At 39.3% G+C, this 19,426-nt stretch overlaps 1 protein-coding gene across 1 annotated transcript in view; it reads right to left on the reverse strand.

Moving 5' to 3' along the window:
• LOC138836949 (contactin-associated protein-like 3) overlaps window positions 1-19,426 on the reverse strand; it is a 138,129-nt gene that overhangs the window by 50,877 nt on the left and 67,826 nt on the right. Inside the window, exons 4-7 of the mRNA XM_070035649.1 lie at window positions 9,669-9,816; window positions 4,925-5,128; window positions 3,298-3,482; window positions 1,878-2,021 (exon numbers count right to left, since the gene is read on the reverse strand). Coding sequence (XP_069891750.1) covers window positions 1,878-2,021; window positions 3,298-3,482; window positions 4,925-5,128; window positions 9,669-9,816 — 681 coding nt within the window. The remainder of the gene's footprint in view (window positions 1-1,877; window positions 2,022-3,297; window positions 3,483-4,924; window positions 5,129-9,668; window positions 9,817-19,426) is intronic.

The following is a 19,426-nucleotide window of genomic DNA, read 5'->3' on the forward strand; positions in this document are numbered from 1 at the left end:
GTCCTCTGTTAGGCCTGAGGTTATAAACAATTAAGAGATAGTTCCATACTGTTTAATAGTTAGATCTTCCTAAAGATCATTCCTGAAAATCAGTTTCATGTCAACTTATTTTGATCATTTCTCTCAATTTAATGAGTTGGTTATTTATTGATGTGCGTATTTATTTGGTACGGGTGGTTGAACTCATGGTCTCACCCTTGCTGGGCAGACACTCTGCCACTTGAACCACGCTCCTAGTCCATTTCACCTAGAGTTTGGTTTTGGTAGGGTCTCGTGCTTTTACAAACTCTGCTCTCCTCGAACTACCTCTACCTCTGGGATAGCAGCAGCAGCACATGTCCACCACTAAACCCAGTCTAATTTGTGAGATTAGCATCTGGTTAACTTGTGCCAAGTCCAGTTCAGTTTCTTCTTGGAAGGAAACTTTAGATAGCAGATCGATCCATTTATCCCCTTCCTTTTGATTTATTTTTAATCTTGTCCAAGGTACCATCTCTCAGTGGAGCCTTTTTATCCCTCTTCCCTTTGGTGTTTCTCTGTTCATGAATCTTCATGACATTTTCCATTCGTTTTTATCCTAGCACAGGGCTGTTCAAAGAAGGCTTCAGAGCTATCTTTTTTTTTTCTTTTGTTTGTTTGTTTGCATGTCTATTTATTTACATAACCTTCTTGGAATAGGGGACTCATGGTTAGTCTTCCCCTCTATCACATGCTAACCTGAGTGATATATATTCATTTTGTAGCCTGTGCATCAAGAGCTAAAGAGATGGTGTGTGTGTGTGTGTGTGTGTGTGTGTGTGCGTGTGTGTGTGTGTGTGTGTGTGTGTGTGCGCGCGCACACACACACACTTAGTGCTTGCACTCAGAGCCTTGGGCTTTGTTCCATTCAAGGCAAGTGATATACAATTTGAACCACAGTTCCACTTATGGCTTCTGATTGGTTAGCTGGAGATAAAAGTCTCACAGATCTGTCTGCCCAGTCTGGCTTCGAACTGAGATCCTCCTCCACTTCCTGAGTAATTAGGATTGGGTGTTAGTCACCAGCACACAACCTGGAGCTGAGGATAGCTCCTCCAGGTGTGGGCAATGTAATCAAGGCGCTCCAATCCTTGCAGCACAAAAAGGAGAAACAATATTTTTCAAAACAACACAAATGAATATTCCTACAATGGTCTCTGAGATTTACTGACAGGCAATATGAATTTACCTGTCACCCAAAACTCAGATCGTTTTGTTTTCTTTTTAATGGAAAGAAGCTAATTAACTACTGGGAAACATTTACCATTGATTAGGGAATCACTCATTAGGGATTTTTATTGCCAAACAATTGATCTCCTGAGACTAATAATACCCCAAACACACAAGGTATATGAATTTTTATTTCAATATAAAAGTAAGATGTTCGTTTTACTTCATATTAAATAACCATGCGCCAGGAGATATATTTACTTTTTAACTTCATGTGCATAATAAAATTGTGTTACATAGAAGCTGTTTAAAAGTATGCGTAGAGCTTTACTCCAGTGGTGAGTGTAATGGCTCACACCTGTAATCCTACCCAATCAGTAGGCCGAGATCTAAGATCTGATAACAGTTCAAAGCCTGCCTGAGCAGGCTGTGAGACTCTTTATCTCCAGCAAACTACCAAAAAGGCAGAAGTAGAGCTATGGTTCAAGTGGTAGAATGTTAGCCTTGAATGACAATAGCTCAAGGACAGCACCCAGGTCATGAGTTCAAACCCCAGGACCCGAGTTCAAACCCCAGGACCCGCACATAAAAAAAGTATAAGTTGATTTTTTAAAAAATATTATGACAAATGGAGGCCTAAAAGCAATAAAAGTAAAGCAAAAAACTTAGTTTTCTTGCTCTTTCCTTACCATAACAAGGATTTGTGGCTTGTGCTTCTTGGCTAATTCAATTATATCCACTCCATTATAATAAAGATTTTCCAAACATCCATGAAACATTTTATGTGAGAAATTCAGTAGTCCTCCAGGTACTGGAATTCCTCCAAAGCTGATCTTTGAGAGAAAAATGACATAAAGAAAAATAACATTTTTAGTGATACTTAAGTGAAATGATCCCTTTAAAAGATGTCTGACTAACAGGTATTACATTAATGGTCACAAATCCAGCAGCATCATTTTATATTTCCATCTTGTTTGTTTTAAATGAAATGTTCGGTTATCATGACATTATTCGATGGCTTGATTCCTGACTTGTGTACAGACTTCAGAAAAAGGGTCAATAAACTTGTTCTTGGAAAGATTACATAGTAAACAGTTTAAGACTACATAGGACATATTTTAGTTACTTGGTCTCTCAGGCATTTCTCAACTAAGCCATTTTAAAGAAGTAGTCATGGGGGCTCATTTTTAGAAACTTGTTATGTGTTCTAAGAAAAAATTTAAAAATGTCAGGCACCAGTGGCTTATCCCTGCAATCTAGCGATGCAAGAAATTGAGATCTGAGAATTGTGCTTCAAAGCCAGTAAGGGCAGGGAAGCCTATGAGATTCTTATTTCCAATTAACCACCAAAAATCTAGAAGTGGATCTGTGGCTCAAGTGGTAGAATTCCAGCCTTGAGAGAGGAAAAAATCCTTTTATGTAAGGAATAAGCTTATGTTTGGGCATTATATGGTGAACTTAAGGTAATAAAATTGTAGATGTTCTGGGGTAGCACTGAGATCCTCTGCATATTATGTGTCACAATCAATTACATTACATAAATTATCCCAGTTTTTCCTGATCCTCACACATTGGATATTGTCCTATGAAGAACTTCCAGAATTGTGTGCTTTGAGACATATTGGTAATGCATTTGCTAAAAACCACTTATGAAAGTTAATGTGTAGTTAACATGGGTTCATTTGACCATCTTGTTATTTAATGAATTTATGGATATATACAATGCAAACTCTTCCAAGAGATCTCACATAATGTTGTGTTCACTGTGCTCATACCATACAAAATCCCACCCTCAGGAATCTGTTATAGCCTAACAACAAAAGTAATATACTAGATACAATTCAAAAGGAATCTGTTGAACATCATTTTGTGTCTTTAGATCACTTCATTTGCAGAAAAATCTCCTTAACCTTACATCACACTAGGGCTGGGTACATGCCTCTCATGCTAAAAGAATGATCCATCATCAATTGGGACTTATTTAAAGGACTACCCTGTTCACTGGGGCCTGAATTCTATATCAACCACCAGAGGTCTGAATTGCTATGTGTTTCTCCATAGAACCGGGTTCTGCTTACAGGCCATTGAAATTATACATTGTGTAATAACCTCAAAGTGAAGATCTAAGGAAGTGCGTTCTCCTTTCGCACGGAAGTGATGCGCGTGCTTGTCCAAGGTGAAGTTGACGTGGGTGTTGAAGAACTCCAGGCGGACAGAGTGCCAGTGCTGATCATCCAGCAGGCTGCCCAAGGTGAGGGTCGTGGGAGCTTTAGCAGAAGACAGGTTTGCATTGCCTTCAAAGAGAACAATCACCACACCCAGTTAGCTCCGCTCTAAATCATGGATTCCCTTTGTGAGATGAGCATTGAAATTTATATTTCAGTCTTCCCTCACCTATAGATGTTCAGACTTCCTCTTGAACACAAAGTGTACTTCTTTTATGGCTTCTTATTACAATTCATTTCTATTCAATGTTGAAATTGCTTTTTTCACTTTTATTTTATTTCTATTTCTTTTAAAACGTTTTTTCTTTTAAAAAATTAATTAACTGATTAGTTAATTTTAGTGTTAATGTAAAGGTGATGTATACAGGGATTACAGTTTCTTAAGTCAGGTAATGAGTACATTTCTTTTGTTTAACTTATTTGGTTTTTGATTATGTGGCAAGAAGGAATTGAATTCAGGGCCTCATGCATGCTAGGCAGGTACTATACTACTAAGCCACGTTCTCAGCCTTATTTTTTTGCTACTAATACTGAGACTTGACCTCAGAGCCTGTCTCTTAACTCATTAGCTTTTCTATTCAAGACTAGTGCTCCACCATTTGAACCACAGCCCAATTTCTGGCTTTTGGGTGGTTAAATGCAGATAACAGTCTCACAAACTTTCCTGCCCTCGCTAGCTTCAAATCTCAGTTCTCCAAACTCAGCCTCCCTGATTAGCTATGATTACAGTCGTGAAACAGTAGTGCCTGGTTGAAAATTTTTCTTTCATTTTAGTTATTTATTTTGTATCACTATTCATGGCATGATTCACGTTTACCTTGAAAATATTTTCTGCATTGGAATATCATTACCACTATGATCCCAGAATTTTGCAGTAACCTCTTGTTATCTGCATGATTATATCTTATCACAATATAAACTATACCCTATGTATTTATTTATAATCACCTTTCACTGTTGTTAAAATATATGCTGTTTGGCTTATTGCAGGTGGCTCATACCTGTAATCTTGGCTAACCGGGAGGCTGAGATCTCAGTGTTGTGGTTCAAAGGCAGCCTGAGCATATAAAATCTGTGAAATTCTTATCTCCACTTGACCAGAAAAAAAGCCAGAAATGGAGGTGTGTCTCAAGATGTAGAGCATCACCCTTAAGCAGAAGAAACTAAGCAAGAGCATGTAGGCTCTGAGTTCAAGTCCTAGTACACACACACACACACACACACACACACACACACACACACACGATAATTATGTAAGTCCTGCATTCATTAGCAGTGTTCTTAAACTTCCTTTTACATTTTCCCATGATAATTCTACTTTGCAATAATTATCCTGGTGTGGCTCTTAGTAACTTGTCTTTTATTTCTCAAGAGTATTCTGATTGGCATGATAAATTGTATGGCTCCTTTACTTAACTGCAAAGATTCACAGACTCACTATAAACAGATGTGTTTATAGCTAAACAGATTTTTTAAAAAACTACTGGCATAAGTGTACAAGTATTTTTTACCTGAATTAAGATAAAAGACAAGTTGTCCTTTAATTAGTTCCAGAGTGATATGATTTCCGTGTGGTCCTTCTCTGTGGAACAGAATCCCATTGTTCTGCATGGCTTTAAATTTCAGAGAAATAACATCTCTCATTGGTCGGATGGATTTTTCACCAAATCTGTAGAGCAGGGCACTGTATCCATCAAAATGAGCCACCTCGGATCCTGGGAAAGAAAATATTGAAAAACAGAACTAAATGTAGACTTTCTGCACTTTATAATCTGTGACTCATGCCAACACACACACACACACACACACACACACACACACACACACACACACACACACACGTAGGCATAAGTCTGTTCATCAAAGGAGAAAAACTGACAATTATTTTCTGTTGCTAATCTGACTTGATATACCTTATACCTGCTACCTGCTGTTAGACTTTTCCCAACATTATCATCTAGAAGTATTCTTATTAACCTTCTCCCAGTTGCCACTATCTTTGTATTACAGTGGTCTACTTCTCATCCTTGAGAAAATCAAGAAGGATGTTACATTTTTTTTGTTTTTTTTTTCTTTCTTTTTTGTTTTTTTTTGTCGGTCGTGGGGCCTGATCTGGGCCTGGGCACTAAGCTGTCCCCCAGCTCCTCAGCTCAAGGCAAGTGGTCCACCACTGAGCCACATTCCCAGCCTGAATGTTGCTTTATTATGACATTAATTTTTAATTTTAATATTAGTCTTATATTAAATATTAGTGTCACTCTATTTAAATGGCTGATTCATTCTCCATACCTTTGACTTCTCTTGTTTCTTACATATGTACTTATTTTTATTTTATTTGCACAGCTTGAATATAGGCATAGTTAATATTTTACTGTGACATTAAAATCAGTATTTATTCTTTGGGGAAAACAATGCAACAGTTGACTGGCTGGTATTCAAATGTTTTTTTTTTCTTTCATGCGATTGTTTCTAACACATTTATAAGATTATTTCTTTGTTGCTTTGTATGTCCCTCCCCCACAGTATAACCCCTGCTTTCACTGTATTTGATGTTGTTATAATTTGTGGAGGGGAAGGGAAAAAACAAATCATTTAAATAGGAATACAGGTGGACCCTTTGCAACAATGAGACATACAAATCGTTATGTCAAAAACGAACTTTACAACTTTGGTGGAGGGGGGGGAGGATGGGATGGGAAGGGGAAACAAAGGAGGAGGCTACAATGCTTGATAAGAAATGTATTCATTATCTTGCCCATGTAATTGTAACCTCTCTGTACAGTATTTTCACAATAAAAAATAAATAAATTTCTGGGCTGGGAAGGTGGCTCAGTGGTAGAGCATTTGCCTTGTATGCATGAGGCCCTGGGTTCAATTCCTCAGCACCACATAAGCAGAAAAAAAAGCCAGAAGTGGCACTGTGGCTCAAGAGGTAGAATGCTAGCCTTGAGCTGAAGAGCTGAGGGACAGTGCCCAGGCCCAGAGTTCAGGCCCCATGACCAGACCCCCCCTAAAATAAATAAATAAATAAATTTCCTTTGAAGTTGAAAACGAACCAAAAACTAGAAACTCTATAGGATTTTGGTCTAGGAGGATTTCTTGTGCATATCTCTGAGACTCTATTATTATTACTATTATCTTCAAACAGTTGTGCAAATAGTACAATGATTGCTTCCATTTAACTTGTTCGTTTATGTTAGAGTGTGTCTTGACCATTGCCACTCCTCCATCATTCCCTCTCAGCGATCCCAACTCGCCCATCCCCTCAAGCTTCTTAGTTCTTAGTTCTATCATGAAATACCTTGAGCATGGTGGCTGGATCTGCCCACCGTTCCTCTTTCCTTTTGTATTCACTTTTTAAATTATAGTTAAGTAGTTGTACAAAGGAGTTGCCACTTCCCAAGGCAGTTTATGCATACAATACATCTTGATCAATGTCACCCCTTTGAACATTCTCACCCAGACATTCTCTACCCACCCGTTCCCTTAAGCTTCTTAATTTTGTGAGATAAACATTGAAATTTTATCTGCATCTTCCCCCTCCTCTCTTCTTCATTTGTCTACCCCTATCCCCTTGACCCTACATCACCCCTTTTGAGTACCCACTTCATGATGTTCTATTTTGTTGACCTTTGATTCTGGCTTTCTGAGGAACTGCTCTGTTTGAGTTGTTCCTTGAATTGACCATATTTCAGTTAATACATTTGTATGCATTTGCATACCACCCAACGTATTTACTTGTAAGTTTCTAAGCTAAATCTAGCTTCCTCTTTCTATTCTTATACTGCTACTTCTTTCAGCCTCCCTCCCCCAGTCAAGACATGTGTCAGCCCTCTAAAATTCATTTTGTTTAAGCTTTCTATTAATTGTTGAAAGTCATTATTCATGGAATCTCACCCACCCATGTTACCCATATATCGACATTTTAGGATTTTGTCTGCTTATACAATATGTGGCCACATGCATACAGAAACGTATGTCTTGTAGCTCTGTTTCTCAGGAAGACTAACGAAGGCACATAGTTTTGCTTGTTTGATTATCTATTTATCGACTTTGTTGATGACACAGGACTTTTATAGTACTGTGATGGGCATTCCTATAGCTTGTCAGAACTGTAATTACACACACACACACACACACACACACACACACACACACACACACACACTTTTTTTTTCTATCTCTGACAAGTCTCTTACAATTTCACTATGGAAGTCCTAAACATTCAGTTCATCAAAAAACAAGTGCAGCTGGGTACTGGTGGCTCCATGCCTATAACCCAGAAGGCTGGGAAGACTGTGGTTCAAAGCCAGCCCAGCCAAACAAATGGGAGATACTCTTATCTCCAATTAATCAGCAAAAAGTCAGAAGTGGAGGAGTGGAGGAATAGTTCAAGTGGTAGAATGCCAGTCTTGAATGACGAAGGTAATGTTCAAGCCCCAGTACCATCATGTGTGTGTGTGGGGGGGGGGGGTGATGGAGGAAGGGAGGGAGGGAGGGACAGAGAGAGTTGGAGATAGGAGGCATAAGAACTCTTGTTATGGTGAGCACAATTAAATATTGAAATGAACACAAAGATGAAAGTCAATGGCCAAGGGGAACAAGAGAAAAATTGATAGTAAGACATCCTATGATACTTACTATCCTGTGGAAATGTTAACATTAGAAAACAGAGGCCAAGTTAGAGGCCAAGTTAGGGAATTAATTTGGGTGGCTAAAGGTCAAATGAGAATTTTAACAGTGACTTAAAATACTCCCTGGATGGTATATTATTACTATTATTATTATTAATTATTATTATTATTATGCTTTAGGAAATTACATTTGGCAAGGTGAAAAGTAAAATCAGCAAAGAATAGGGCTGATCATGCACAAAAAAACCTGACCAAAAAAATCTATGCAGACCCAAATCTAAGAAGTGTTAAGATGTGCTCATCCAGTTTAATCTTTGGATTGTTCTTCAATTCTGCAGAGCAGTATTTTTTTTAATGTGTGTGCTACTACTGAGGCTTGAACTTAATGCCCAGGTGCTTTCCCTCAGTTTTTTCACTCAAGACTGACACTCTACCATTTGAGTCACAGCTCCACTTCTGACTTTTTGATGGTTAATTGGAGATGAGAGTTTCATGGACTTTACTGCCCTATCTGGTTTTTAACAACGATCCTCAGAACCTCCTGAGGAGCTCGGATTATAGGCATGAGCCACCAGTACTGCTATAGCAGTACTTTCCATGCTCTTCTATGCTGACAATAATTTAGAAACATGATAATGATGATGTGAAGAAACATCCAGAGTATACTGTGGGACACCAAATGACCACTGTCGAATAGAATCCTGCCACATGATTTCACAAAAAACTGTTACTTTTTTTTAATGTTTGTGTTATTTTCATGTGGGATCTATTCATTTATGGTGATGATTACTGTTCATGGAAGAGACAATAAGCTGGCTCAGAACATAAACTAAACATATACACGCACCAAGTAAAGATCAAGTGTGCTAGACAAAAGGTTTCATGGTAATGTTCATAGAGAAAAGATGAGTTAAAACAGACACATCATAGAGCAGGTGTGGGCATGAGAAAAACCAGTATTGTGTTCCCACATGGAGTACCATTTAAGCTGCTTCACCAAACAGCATTGTCTGTCTGGTGTGTGTGTGTGTGTGTGTGTGTGTGTGTGTGTGTGTGTGAGTGTGTGTGTGTGTGTGTGTGTGTGTGTGTGTGTGTGTGTGTGTGTGTTGTTTTTCATTTGGTAGTAATTGGATTTGGACTCAGGGCCTGGCATTTGTTAAGTGGTGCTCTACCACTTGAGCCAAGTCTCTGGTTATTTTAGAGACGAAGCTTTGCAGACTTTTCTACCCACACTATCTTCTAACTGCAGTCCTCCAGACCTCAGCTTCTAATATCACTAGGATTTATGGGCAAGGAGCCACCAGCACCTCTGCTCAGTAATTTAAATTGTATTCATGTTATTATTGTCTACAATGTTACAAGTACTTTGTTTAAAAAAAAATCTGAGAATCTAAAGATGAGTACGTTTTGGTTCAAGTCCACCTCTAAAGTCAACTATAAAAGACAATAATGGAAGTCCAGTTTATTATAGGACAACAAAGACCCTTGACTTCCTACATAACATCAGTTCTTACGTAGTTATTTAAAGTCATAGAAGATCGAGCAGTCTGGCTTGGGGCTTTTACTGCACTTCACTGCACCTGTCAATGTTCTCATGTGAAGAGGAGTAAGTACCACTTACGATATGCACATCCGTACACTTCGATCCGCATCCCAATCCTACCCCTGGGATTCCAGGCCAAGGGCAGGAAGCGCAGAAACCTGGCTTCGAAGGGCGGCTGGAGTGTGTAGGACACAACGCTGTCTGCATTGGCGTTTCCTGGAAATCCCTGGAAGGAAGCAGAGAAAGAGATCGATACATCTGCAGAATGGCATCTTCACTCCGTGATCCTGTCCGGGTTACTGTGAGTGAGCACACAGTATCGGTCCCCAGGCAACGGTTACCTTCCTTCAAGAAACTCTGCTGATGTACAACGCAGGGGTGATTGGAATTCCACCCGCACCATTAAAATGCTGACAGGCAGGAAGGTCTCTGTCAAGTTTGCTTTGCTACAATTGTCCTCTTACAACCTGCTTCCCCCACCAACCTCCAAGTGGTCAGGATTTCCCCCAAGAAAGCCCCTTCTCCACGGTGATCAAACACCAGATCAAGGGAACTACAAGAATCCTAGAACTTGGAATCAGACAAGGTATTCCTCTGACTTCATTCTCTCAACTTACAGGTGAGGACCTGCAAGCTAGCATGGGAAAATGCTACACAATAGCCATCATATAGTTTGGGGAGGATTACATCTGACTTTTTGTATTTGTTATTATAAAGGTGATATAAGTCAGATAAAAAGTACATTTCTTAGCCAGGTAGCAGTGTAATCCTAGCTACTCAGGAGGCTGAGATCTGAGGATCACTGTTCAAAGCCAGCCTGGGCAAGAAAGTCCATGAGACTCTTATCTTCAATTAAAACTCTCTCTCTCTCTCTCTCTCTCTCTCTCTCTCTCTCTCTCTCTCTCTCTCTCTCTCTCTCTCTCTCTCTCTCTCTCTCTCTCTCTCTAGAAAAACAGAAGTGGCGCTGTGGCTCAAGCGGTAGAACACTCACCTTGAGCTGAAGAGCTGAGGGACAGTGCCCAGGCCCAGAGTTCAAGCTCCATGACCAACAAATAAATAAATAAATAAATAAATACATAGAAAAAGTACGTTTCTTTTTGGAAAAAGTCACCCCTTCCCATCATTCTCTCCCAGTTTTTCCCTTCCATGTCCACACACAGTTGTATAGTTCATTTTCCACATAGTGTCTAGTAAGTGTCACCGCTGCATTTGTTTACTCTGTCCCTCCATTTCTGTGCCCCCTACCCTCCTGAAGTCAGATAACTGAACAAACAAGACAAAAAGAAAGGAAAACAAAAACAGCAACAAAGGAAACAAATCTTCTTGTTTCCATTTTCTGGAGTTCATTTCAGTAAATATTAGTTTATGTGATCAGATGCACAAAGCATTGTGCTTTTGTGTTTCTCTCCTGAGAGTATCCTTTACTCTCACTGTGTAAAGGCCTAGAGTTCTATATCATGTCCTGGTATATTTTAGATCGAGCTTCTATAGGTTGCCCAGGGTTTTTATTTCATGTTATCAGGTGGAATTCATCTCACACAAAACTCCATTCCAGTGTAGGACTCCAAACCTCTACACTTAATAAGTGAACTTTCCATTGGTCAGTTATTTTGGGGGGGGGACTCGCGAAATGCATACCACCACAATATGTGTTGAGGACAAAGGGGAATAATTATTTTCAGTCTTGCTATCTGAACACTACCAAGCACCAGACCATTTTTAGGTGAGAGGTAATAGATAAAGCAAGATTAGATTTAAGCAGTATATATTTTAGGAACATGGGGAAGCTTTGCTTTGACATGTAAAAATCAACATGAACATGAAAATGTTCATATATGCTAATCTTTAAGAATCTAAGCTAAGACAGGTGCTGTTGGCTTATATCTAGAATTCTAAGTAATTGGGAGATGAAAATAGAGAGAATCATGGTTCAAAGCCACCCTGGGCAAAAAGTTGTGAGCCTCCATCTTTTTTATTATTATTATTATTGTGAAAATACCAGACAGAGGGGTTACAATTTACATGAGCAAGGTAATGAGTGCATTTCTTATCAAGCATTGTTGCCTCCTCCTTTGTTTCCCCTTCCCATCCCTTCTCATCTCCCCCGACCCTGCCCCACCTCCCCTCCCTTCACCAAAGTTGTAAAGTTCGTTTTTCAACATTACGTCTTGTACATCTCATTATTGCAATGGGTCCACCTGTATCCCTAGTTAAACAATTTGTTTTTTCCCTTCCCCTCCACAAATTATACCAACATCAAATACAGTGAAAACAAGGGTTATACCATGGGGGAGGAACATACAAAGCAACAAAGAAATCATCTTATAAATATGTTAGAAACAATAGCAAGAAAGAAAAAACATTTGAGTCATCTTGGGGTTCATTTCGCCTAACATCAACTTATCTGACCTTTTCTGCTTGACTCAGACATATACTAGTTATTGCAAATAAGAGAAACCATGGGACCTGTGTTTCTTTGGGCCTGGCTTACTTCACTTAATAGAACTTTTTCCAAGTCTTTCCATTTCCTAACAAATGGGGTGGTGTCATTCTTTCTGATGGAGGCATAGAATTCCATTGTGTATAGATACCACATTTTCTGGATCCATTCATCTACTGAGGGGCATCTGGGTTGCTTCCATATCTTAGCTATGGTAAATAATGCTGCAATAAACATAGTTGTGCTGGTAGCTTTAGTATGGTCTTGTTTGTGATCATTTGGGTAAATGCCCAAAAGTGGGATTGCTGGATCATAGGGAAGCTCTATGTGGAGTCTTTTGAGGAACCTCCATACTGTTTTCCAAAGTGGTTGAACAAGTTTACACTCCCACCAACAATGCAGTAAGGTTCCCTTCTGTCCACATCCCCTCCAGCATCTGTTGTTATTAGAGTTCTTGATTATAGCCATTCTAACTGGGGTGAGGTGGAATCTCAATGTTGTTTTGATTTGCATTTCTTTTATGTGAGCCTCCATCTTAACAAATAGCTGGGCATTGATGATACAATGGGAACTGGGAAAATGGAGGAACGCTATATAGGCTGACCTGGACAAAAAGCAAGTTTCTATCTCAAAAGTTACCAGAGAGAAAAGGGCCAAAGTGGTTAAGCCCCTGCCTAGCAAAAGCAAGACCCTGAGTTCAAACCCCAGTACCACCAAAAAAATCAAAATCTAATAAAAATGATAATATGTGAGGACAAGGAAAAGACTGATTCTCATTCACACATAAATTTATTTTAGATCACCTGTAAATGACAGGTGAATGAATTCAATAAATAAGGTAAGAACTATGCACTAAACCATTCACTGGGAAGTAAAAACATAGAATACTAAATAGAAAACCGGAAGTGGCACTGTAGCTCAAGTGGTAGAGCGCTAGCCTTGAGCTGAAGAGCTGAGGGACAGCGCTCAGGCCCAGAGTTCAAGCCCCATGACAGACCAAAGAAAACAAAAACCAAAAAACAAGTCAGCTTGGGCAAGAGATAGTGAGATGCCCACTCAACAAAGAAACTGGGCATAGTGTTGTATGCCTGCAATCCCAGGTATATATAAGGAGGAGGATCACTGTCCAGGCCTTCAGCAAAAATAACAAAAAAACAAAGACCATATATAGAAAGTAACTGTAGCAAAAAGGGCAGGGAATACTGTTCAAGGGATAGAGCACCTGCGTGGTAGGCAAGAGGCCTTAAGTTCCAATTCTAGTACCTCAAAAAAAAAAAAAGAAAAGAAAAAAAGAAGAAGAAGAAAGAAAAGTCACATCGTAGCGCCACCCATTCAAACTCCAGTCTAGTGCTATTTTTCAGCACAGTGCAGTTTCCTTATCTATAAAGCTAGTTTAGTAACAACTAAATCTAAAGGTTGGAACAATAATTGAGCTAATTAGCACTGTGCCCACCACCTGACAGAAGGTAAGAGTTTTGGGGTTCTGACTGCTGTAGTTTGGGCAGAAGTAGAGAGTGCTTGCTTACAATTGGTGTAGATTGAATTCATCCATGGGTTTAATATCTAAGACATCCATCTCAACTGCCAAGCCAGGGACATAGCTCTCCTGGGCATTTTGCCTTCAACATTAAAATTCAAAGAATTAAAATCAATTTTGCCTGAAGTTGACAAGGTGATTTAAATTTTGGTATGCGCAACGTAATAAAAAATCTTCCCAAGGAAACCTACTCAAATAGAATTGTTTTACTGTTTTTGTATACCCCACACTACTTTTCTCTGAAGCTTCTTTTCAAATATAAGCTCTGGAGAAAATATTTATGAAATGATGTGACTAGAGTAGCATAGAGAAAAATAATTTCATGGCTTATTTTTATCGAATCAAACAAGATAGTTTCTAAGAGATTTTATACTGACATGAGGCAATAATTTGTGAATAGAGCAGACAGAATGTAATGTTTAACAATGGAGATATTGTTTACAACTCAGCGATAAGAACTTTACGAAACCAAACATTTATTACATATGACTAAAATATATTAAAGGGGCTAGGTTACCAGGTACAGTGACTCATACTTGTAATCCTACTTGGGAGGCTAAGATCTGAATATCCAGGTTCAAAGCAAGCTAGGGCAGAAAAATCCACAAGATCCTTATCTCCAATTAACCAGTAAAAAGTCAGAAGTGCAGGTGTGCGCTCAGCTCCAGCCCTGAGCAAAAAAGCTAAGAGACAGTGCCCAGGCCCTAAGTTCAAGCCCCAGTACTAGCATAAAAAAATAAGACATGCTAATGCCCTAGGTTCTGTCCAGCACTGCCAAAAAATACAGATATGTGTTTATGTGTATATGTATGTATATATATAAAATAGACTTTATGTATATATTTGCATACATAAACACATTCAAATAGTCTAGGACATATATAGTCACATTAATTCCTTTGAAGTTTGAAGAATCACATTATTCGTATTTTATTTGAATTATAACCAGCTTCACAAAATACCGGTCAAATAAACTGTTGCCCTGTACAATGTAACAATTAAAAAGAATACAGTTTGGAGAGGGAGAGCCTACAGTATTATTTCATTGATGTAACATTTAGGACTTATTATTAAAACCATCATATATTTTACAGTAAAATTTAATAGCTGAAAATGCTGTGTATTCTTTTATCCATTTACAGTTTGCTTTGAGAGTTTCCATCATAAATATGAATTTATAAGCAAGCACAAATAGCCATAAAGTCCTATGCCTGAAGTCAGAAAACAAAGGTTCCAGAAAAACAGGGCAAAGCCAGCTCTGTGGAAATCCATGGCCATCAGAGATTCTGCAGAGGCTTAAAGATTCATTAGAGACAAAGCCAAGGCCCAACCCGGCCCAGCCCTGTGGAGAGTGAAAGTTTTACAGAATGCTTTAAAACCCATCGTCCTTCAAATTCTTTCCTGTCCCTTCTCAGAAGTGTGACCTTGATGGCAGTCACTGTGGTATTTTATATAGCAGAAAAATAATATCTCCCTGGAAGTTTTACACATAGATACAATGTCAGTGCCTAACATGAATCTGAACCATTATACACCATTTTAGAACATTCATTCTAGTATGTGTATGTGTGTGTGTTTCCCTCTTATTGAACAATGAAGATTCACTTCAGTTTGATGTGAATTTTTTTTAGATGAAGCAATCCATTTTTCTAGCATGCTTAGACATGAAGGGTCCTACTGAGAAATTTCCCAACTGTCATTTTGTTTTTTGATTTTTGTTTTTTTTTTGTTTGTTTACCAGTTATGGGACTTGAACTCAGGGCCTGGCACTATCCCTGAGCTCTTTTGTTCAAGGCTAGCACTCTACCACTTTGAGCCATAGCTCTACTTCTGCTTTTCTGGGTGTTAATTGGAGATAAGAGTCTCATGGAGAAGTACAAAATGTCATGTCAAAACCAGCTTTACAATGTCTGTGTGGGGGGGGGGGAGGGGGTATGACTGGGTGGGGGGGAGGGGGGAGGCTGGGAAGGGAGGTGAAGGGTAAACAAAGGAGGAGGCTGCAATGCTTGGTAAGAAATGTATGCATTATCCTGCCCATGTAATTGTAACCCCTCTGTACTGTATGTTCTCAAATGGCCTGGTTTTGGATCATGATCCTCAGATCTCAGCCTCCTGAGTAGCTCGGATTACAGATATGAGACACCAGCACCTGGTCCAACTGTCACTTTGGTTTGTTTCTCATAGTCTTTTTGGACAATCTATCAATCCCAGGCAGGGTACACTAGGATTCTTAGGATCATCTGTATGTGGTTCCTTGCACAAAGAATTAACTCCCTAAATATGCTCAGGGGAAAATCAAGGTGAGCTAGCCTGAAGCAGAAAAACTTATTTTATTAATATAAGATTCACCGCCAATTGTTTATAAGAAATCTCTTACTGATCTGCTCTGTTGAAGCATTTCTAACCTAATGAATATTTGATGGGAATGCTAAGGGTGTACCTCAGTATTTGGGGCAGCTGCTAGATTTCCCCCAAAGAAAACTGTTTTTCACCAAATCTTTATTTCTAATTTTGGGTTGTAGAAGTGAATCTCAGTGATTTCTAAAATAAGGATTTAGTGTCTGCTGTATCTGACCACAGCACCAAGCCATTTCAATTTTGTGATAATTCTCACAAAGATGAAGGGAAATATGGATAAAAGATATTCATTCCAGCTGGCTATTAGTGGCTCATGCCTATAATCCTAGCTACACAGGAGGCTTAGATCTGAGGATTGAGGTTTGAAGTCAGCCTAGGCAGGAAAGTCCATGAGACCCTTATCTCTAATTAACCACCAAAAAGCCAGGAGTGGAGCTGTGGCTCAAGTGGTGGAATTGAACTAAAAAGCTAAGAGACAGCACTCAGGCCCTGAGTTCAAGCCCCAGTATCAGCACACAATGGGGAAAAAAGATATTAGTTCTTCAGCAGCTTCTATGTTGTGGTAAGTTGAAGCTGCTCTGATTATACTGGCAAAATAGTGGCTGGGTAAAGAAAAGCCCTGTAGTTCTTCACTGTGGCTCTGTTTCCTTAACTTGTCTCGCTGGGCTGTTATCGAACCTGTTTTTCTTCTCCACCATCCAAACTTCCTGTAAGTACTCAAGAATTACAATAACTGCTTTACTCAATGTATACGTCATTGAAAGATAGTTGTCAAAGTGAATTGAAAAGTCTACGGAATTATTCAAATAAAAGACATAATAAGGCTGCTCTCCATAAGATCCGTTAGCAAGATGATTAAGTTACTTTGTAATTTATAAGTGTTATTAGAAAAAAATGGTATTAATGCTAAGTAGTGAGCATTAATAATGTAATTACCCTGGCATATGACCTGAGAGGATTTTATGAAGCAATTAAAATGATGTTTTCACAGGTTATTAAAAATGAGAATATGTTCTTTATCACCATACTATGAATAGTATAATTACACTGTGTAAAATGTTAATCAGTAAAAAGCAAAATGAAAGATCTAAATCAACCCAGCATATAGATTTATAGATGCATGAACAGAAGAATTATACCTTGGTTACAAAAAGAAAACATGTAAATAAAACAAACTGGACTGGAAAAAATAAGTTGTCTAAGGAAGGAAGGAAGAAAACAGAGAAGGGAAGTAAGGAGGGAAGATTGAATGATTGAATGAACAAATGAAAGAATAGGTTCTTTTATACAGGCCAGATCTTTCTTACTGAAGAAAGATCTTTCTCATTGAAGAACAGGACTAACCAAACCCTTAGTACCTGATGTCCAACGAAAACAAAGTGATCTAGCGTGTAGATCCATGCTGTTGACACCCCCTTGCCTCCTACCTTCCCCAGGGAAGACCCTTAGATGAAGGAAAGGGCTGTAGTAGGGCATAGCTCGGGCCTATTATGGGGACTTCTCTAGGACGCAGATGATACCAGTGACACAGGGTGATTGATTTCTATGTCTCTATATGAATGTCTCCTCCAGAACTTAAGTCAAAAATCAATGCCATTTTAGCTCCATTAAGGGATGGGATTAGAGAGGTGATTGGTCGTGAACACTCTACCTTCGTGAGCAGATAAATTAATGCCATTGGGATTGATGTTAGTTGTCATGGCAACAGGCTTCTGATTAAAAATAATAGAAGAATGACTTTGGTCCACTCTTCCTGTCTGTCTCACTTGCTTACTTATCTTCCCATCATATTAAGATGTCGCAAACGGCCCTGGTCAGTGCTTTCCTAGCCTTCATGAAGCCCTGGGTTCAATTTCTCAGTGCCATGTAAACAGAAAAAGCCTGAAGTGGCACTATGGCTCAAGTGGTAGAGCTCTAGCCCAGGCCTTGAGGTAAAGCCCCAGGACTGGCAAAAAAAATGCCAAGCTTATAAATCAACTAAAAGCAGGATAAAAGATGGACACCCAAACTTTGAGCCTGGGGTCTAAAAACTGCAGCTCCAATTCCTCTTACTGTAATAATGTTCTTTTCAACAGGAGTCAAGCAGGAGTTGATCTCCACAGTTCATCCCTATAATACCAGTTACTCAGGGGTCTGAGATCTGAGTATCATGGTTCAAAGCCAGCCCAGGCAGGAAAGCCAGTAAAAATTAGCCAGCAAAAAGAAAGAAAGCTGTGGCTCAAGTGGTAGAGTACCAGCCTAGAGGAGAAAACCTAAAGGAGAACACCCAGGTTCTGAGTTCAAGCTCCAGTCCTAGCACACAAAAAAAAGAGCTCAGCAGCTCCTCACTAGCAGGTGCCATTAAGCAAGAATAGGAGAGTTTTTCCTACCAATATTTTCAGAGAATTATAGATAGTGAAGTAGCATGTGAAATTCCTTTTTAATATCTATAATTGGCTATGCAATCAGTTGTAATTAATTATTTTAAAGTAAATGCCATGGAATTCATTATTTTTTACAAATTATGTTTATTCTTCTCTGACTGGCACAAACAAAAAACTATAAAGTATAAGTCTATCTCTTTCTTCCTCCCACCTTTCCTCCCTCCCACCCTTCCTGTCCCATCCCCTTCCTCCTTTCCTCCCCTCCCTTAAATTGGGAGGGAACTGGGAGCTGTCCCTTACCTTCCCACACAGGGCTGGTGCTCTACCATTTGAGCCACATTCCAATTTCTAGCTTTTTGCTGGTTAAGTGGAGAAAAGAGTCCCTAGGATTTGTCTGCCCAGGCTGGCTTTGAACCTCAATTTTTAGATCTCAGCCTCCTGAGTAGTAAGGATTACTAAGGAACGATATTGTTTCAGCATTGTGAATAAGAGAATGCTGTCAGATGGAGATGAAGGTACGCCTTTATTTAGTCCAGATATGGCAATAGATCTGGTGCCTAGAATATTAGACTATAAGACTTAGTTCTGGTGGGTCTCTTGCAAGATTTGTATCTTAGGGATTTATAAAACAGCAACAGAATGAGATTCGTGCAAGTCCTGTTACCTGAAGGGCGTGCAGATAAACCTCATAATGTTACCAAAAACGTACACAGCTTAACCTTGATTCTTTTTTGCCTTTCTTTTGCTTCAAGCAAGACACAAACCATAATGCAATGATAGAAAAGCTTATTAAAGAGGAAGGGAGACACATTGCAAGTGAGCAGCTGGCTTCAGCATCAAAGTCTGTCTGCAGAGGGGTGGGTGGGCTTTCCCTGGTTTGGTGAGGATTCTGATGGACAGGTTGATTGACAGGAGTTACTTATGTAACAAATGTTCATCACGCATGCCCAGATTTCCTGAGATGCTGTGAGCCTATTCCCTTTGTGGAGAGACGGAAGTCTCAAACTGAGATTTCCTCCAGCCTCATAGGACCAAGAAGTCTCTGTCGGCTCATGGGTCTTACTTTCTGCGCATGTGCAGATGGGTTCTGGCTGCCGAATGAGTCCAGTGGTTATGAGGACCTGGCACCAACTGAATT

The sequence above is a fragment of the Dipodomys merriami genome, unplaced genomic scaffold, assembly GCF_024711535.1.
Source record: "Dipodomys merriami isolate MVZ:Mamm:240054 unplaced genomic scaffold, mDipMer1.0.p SCAF_26, whole genome shotgun sequence".
NCBI classification, from domain to species: Eukaryota; Metazoa; Chordata; class Mammalia; order Rodentia; family Heteromyidae; genus Dipodomys; species Dipodomys merriami.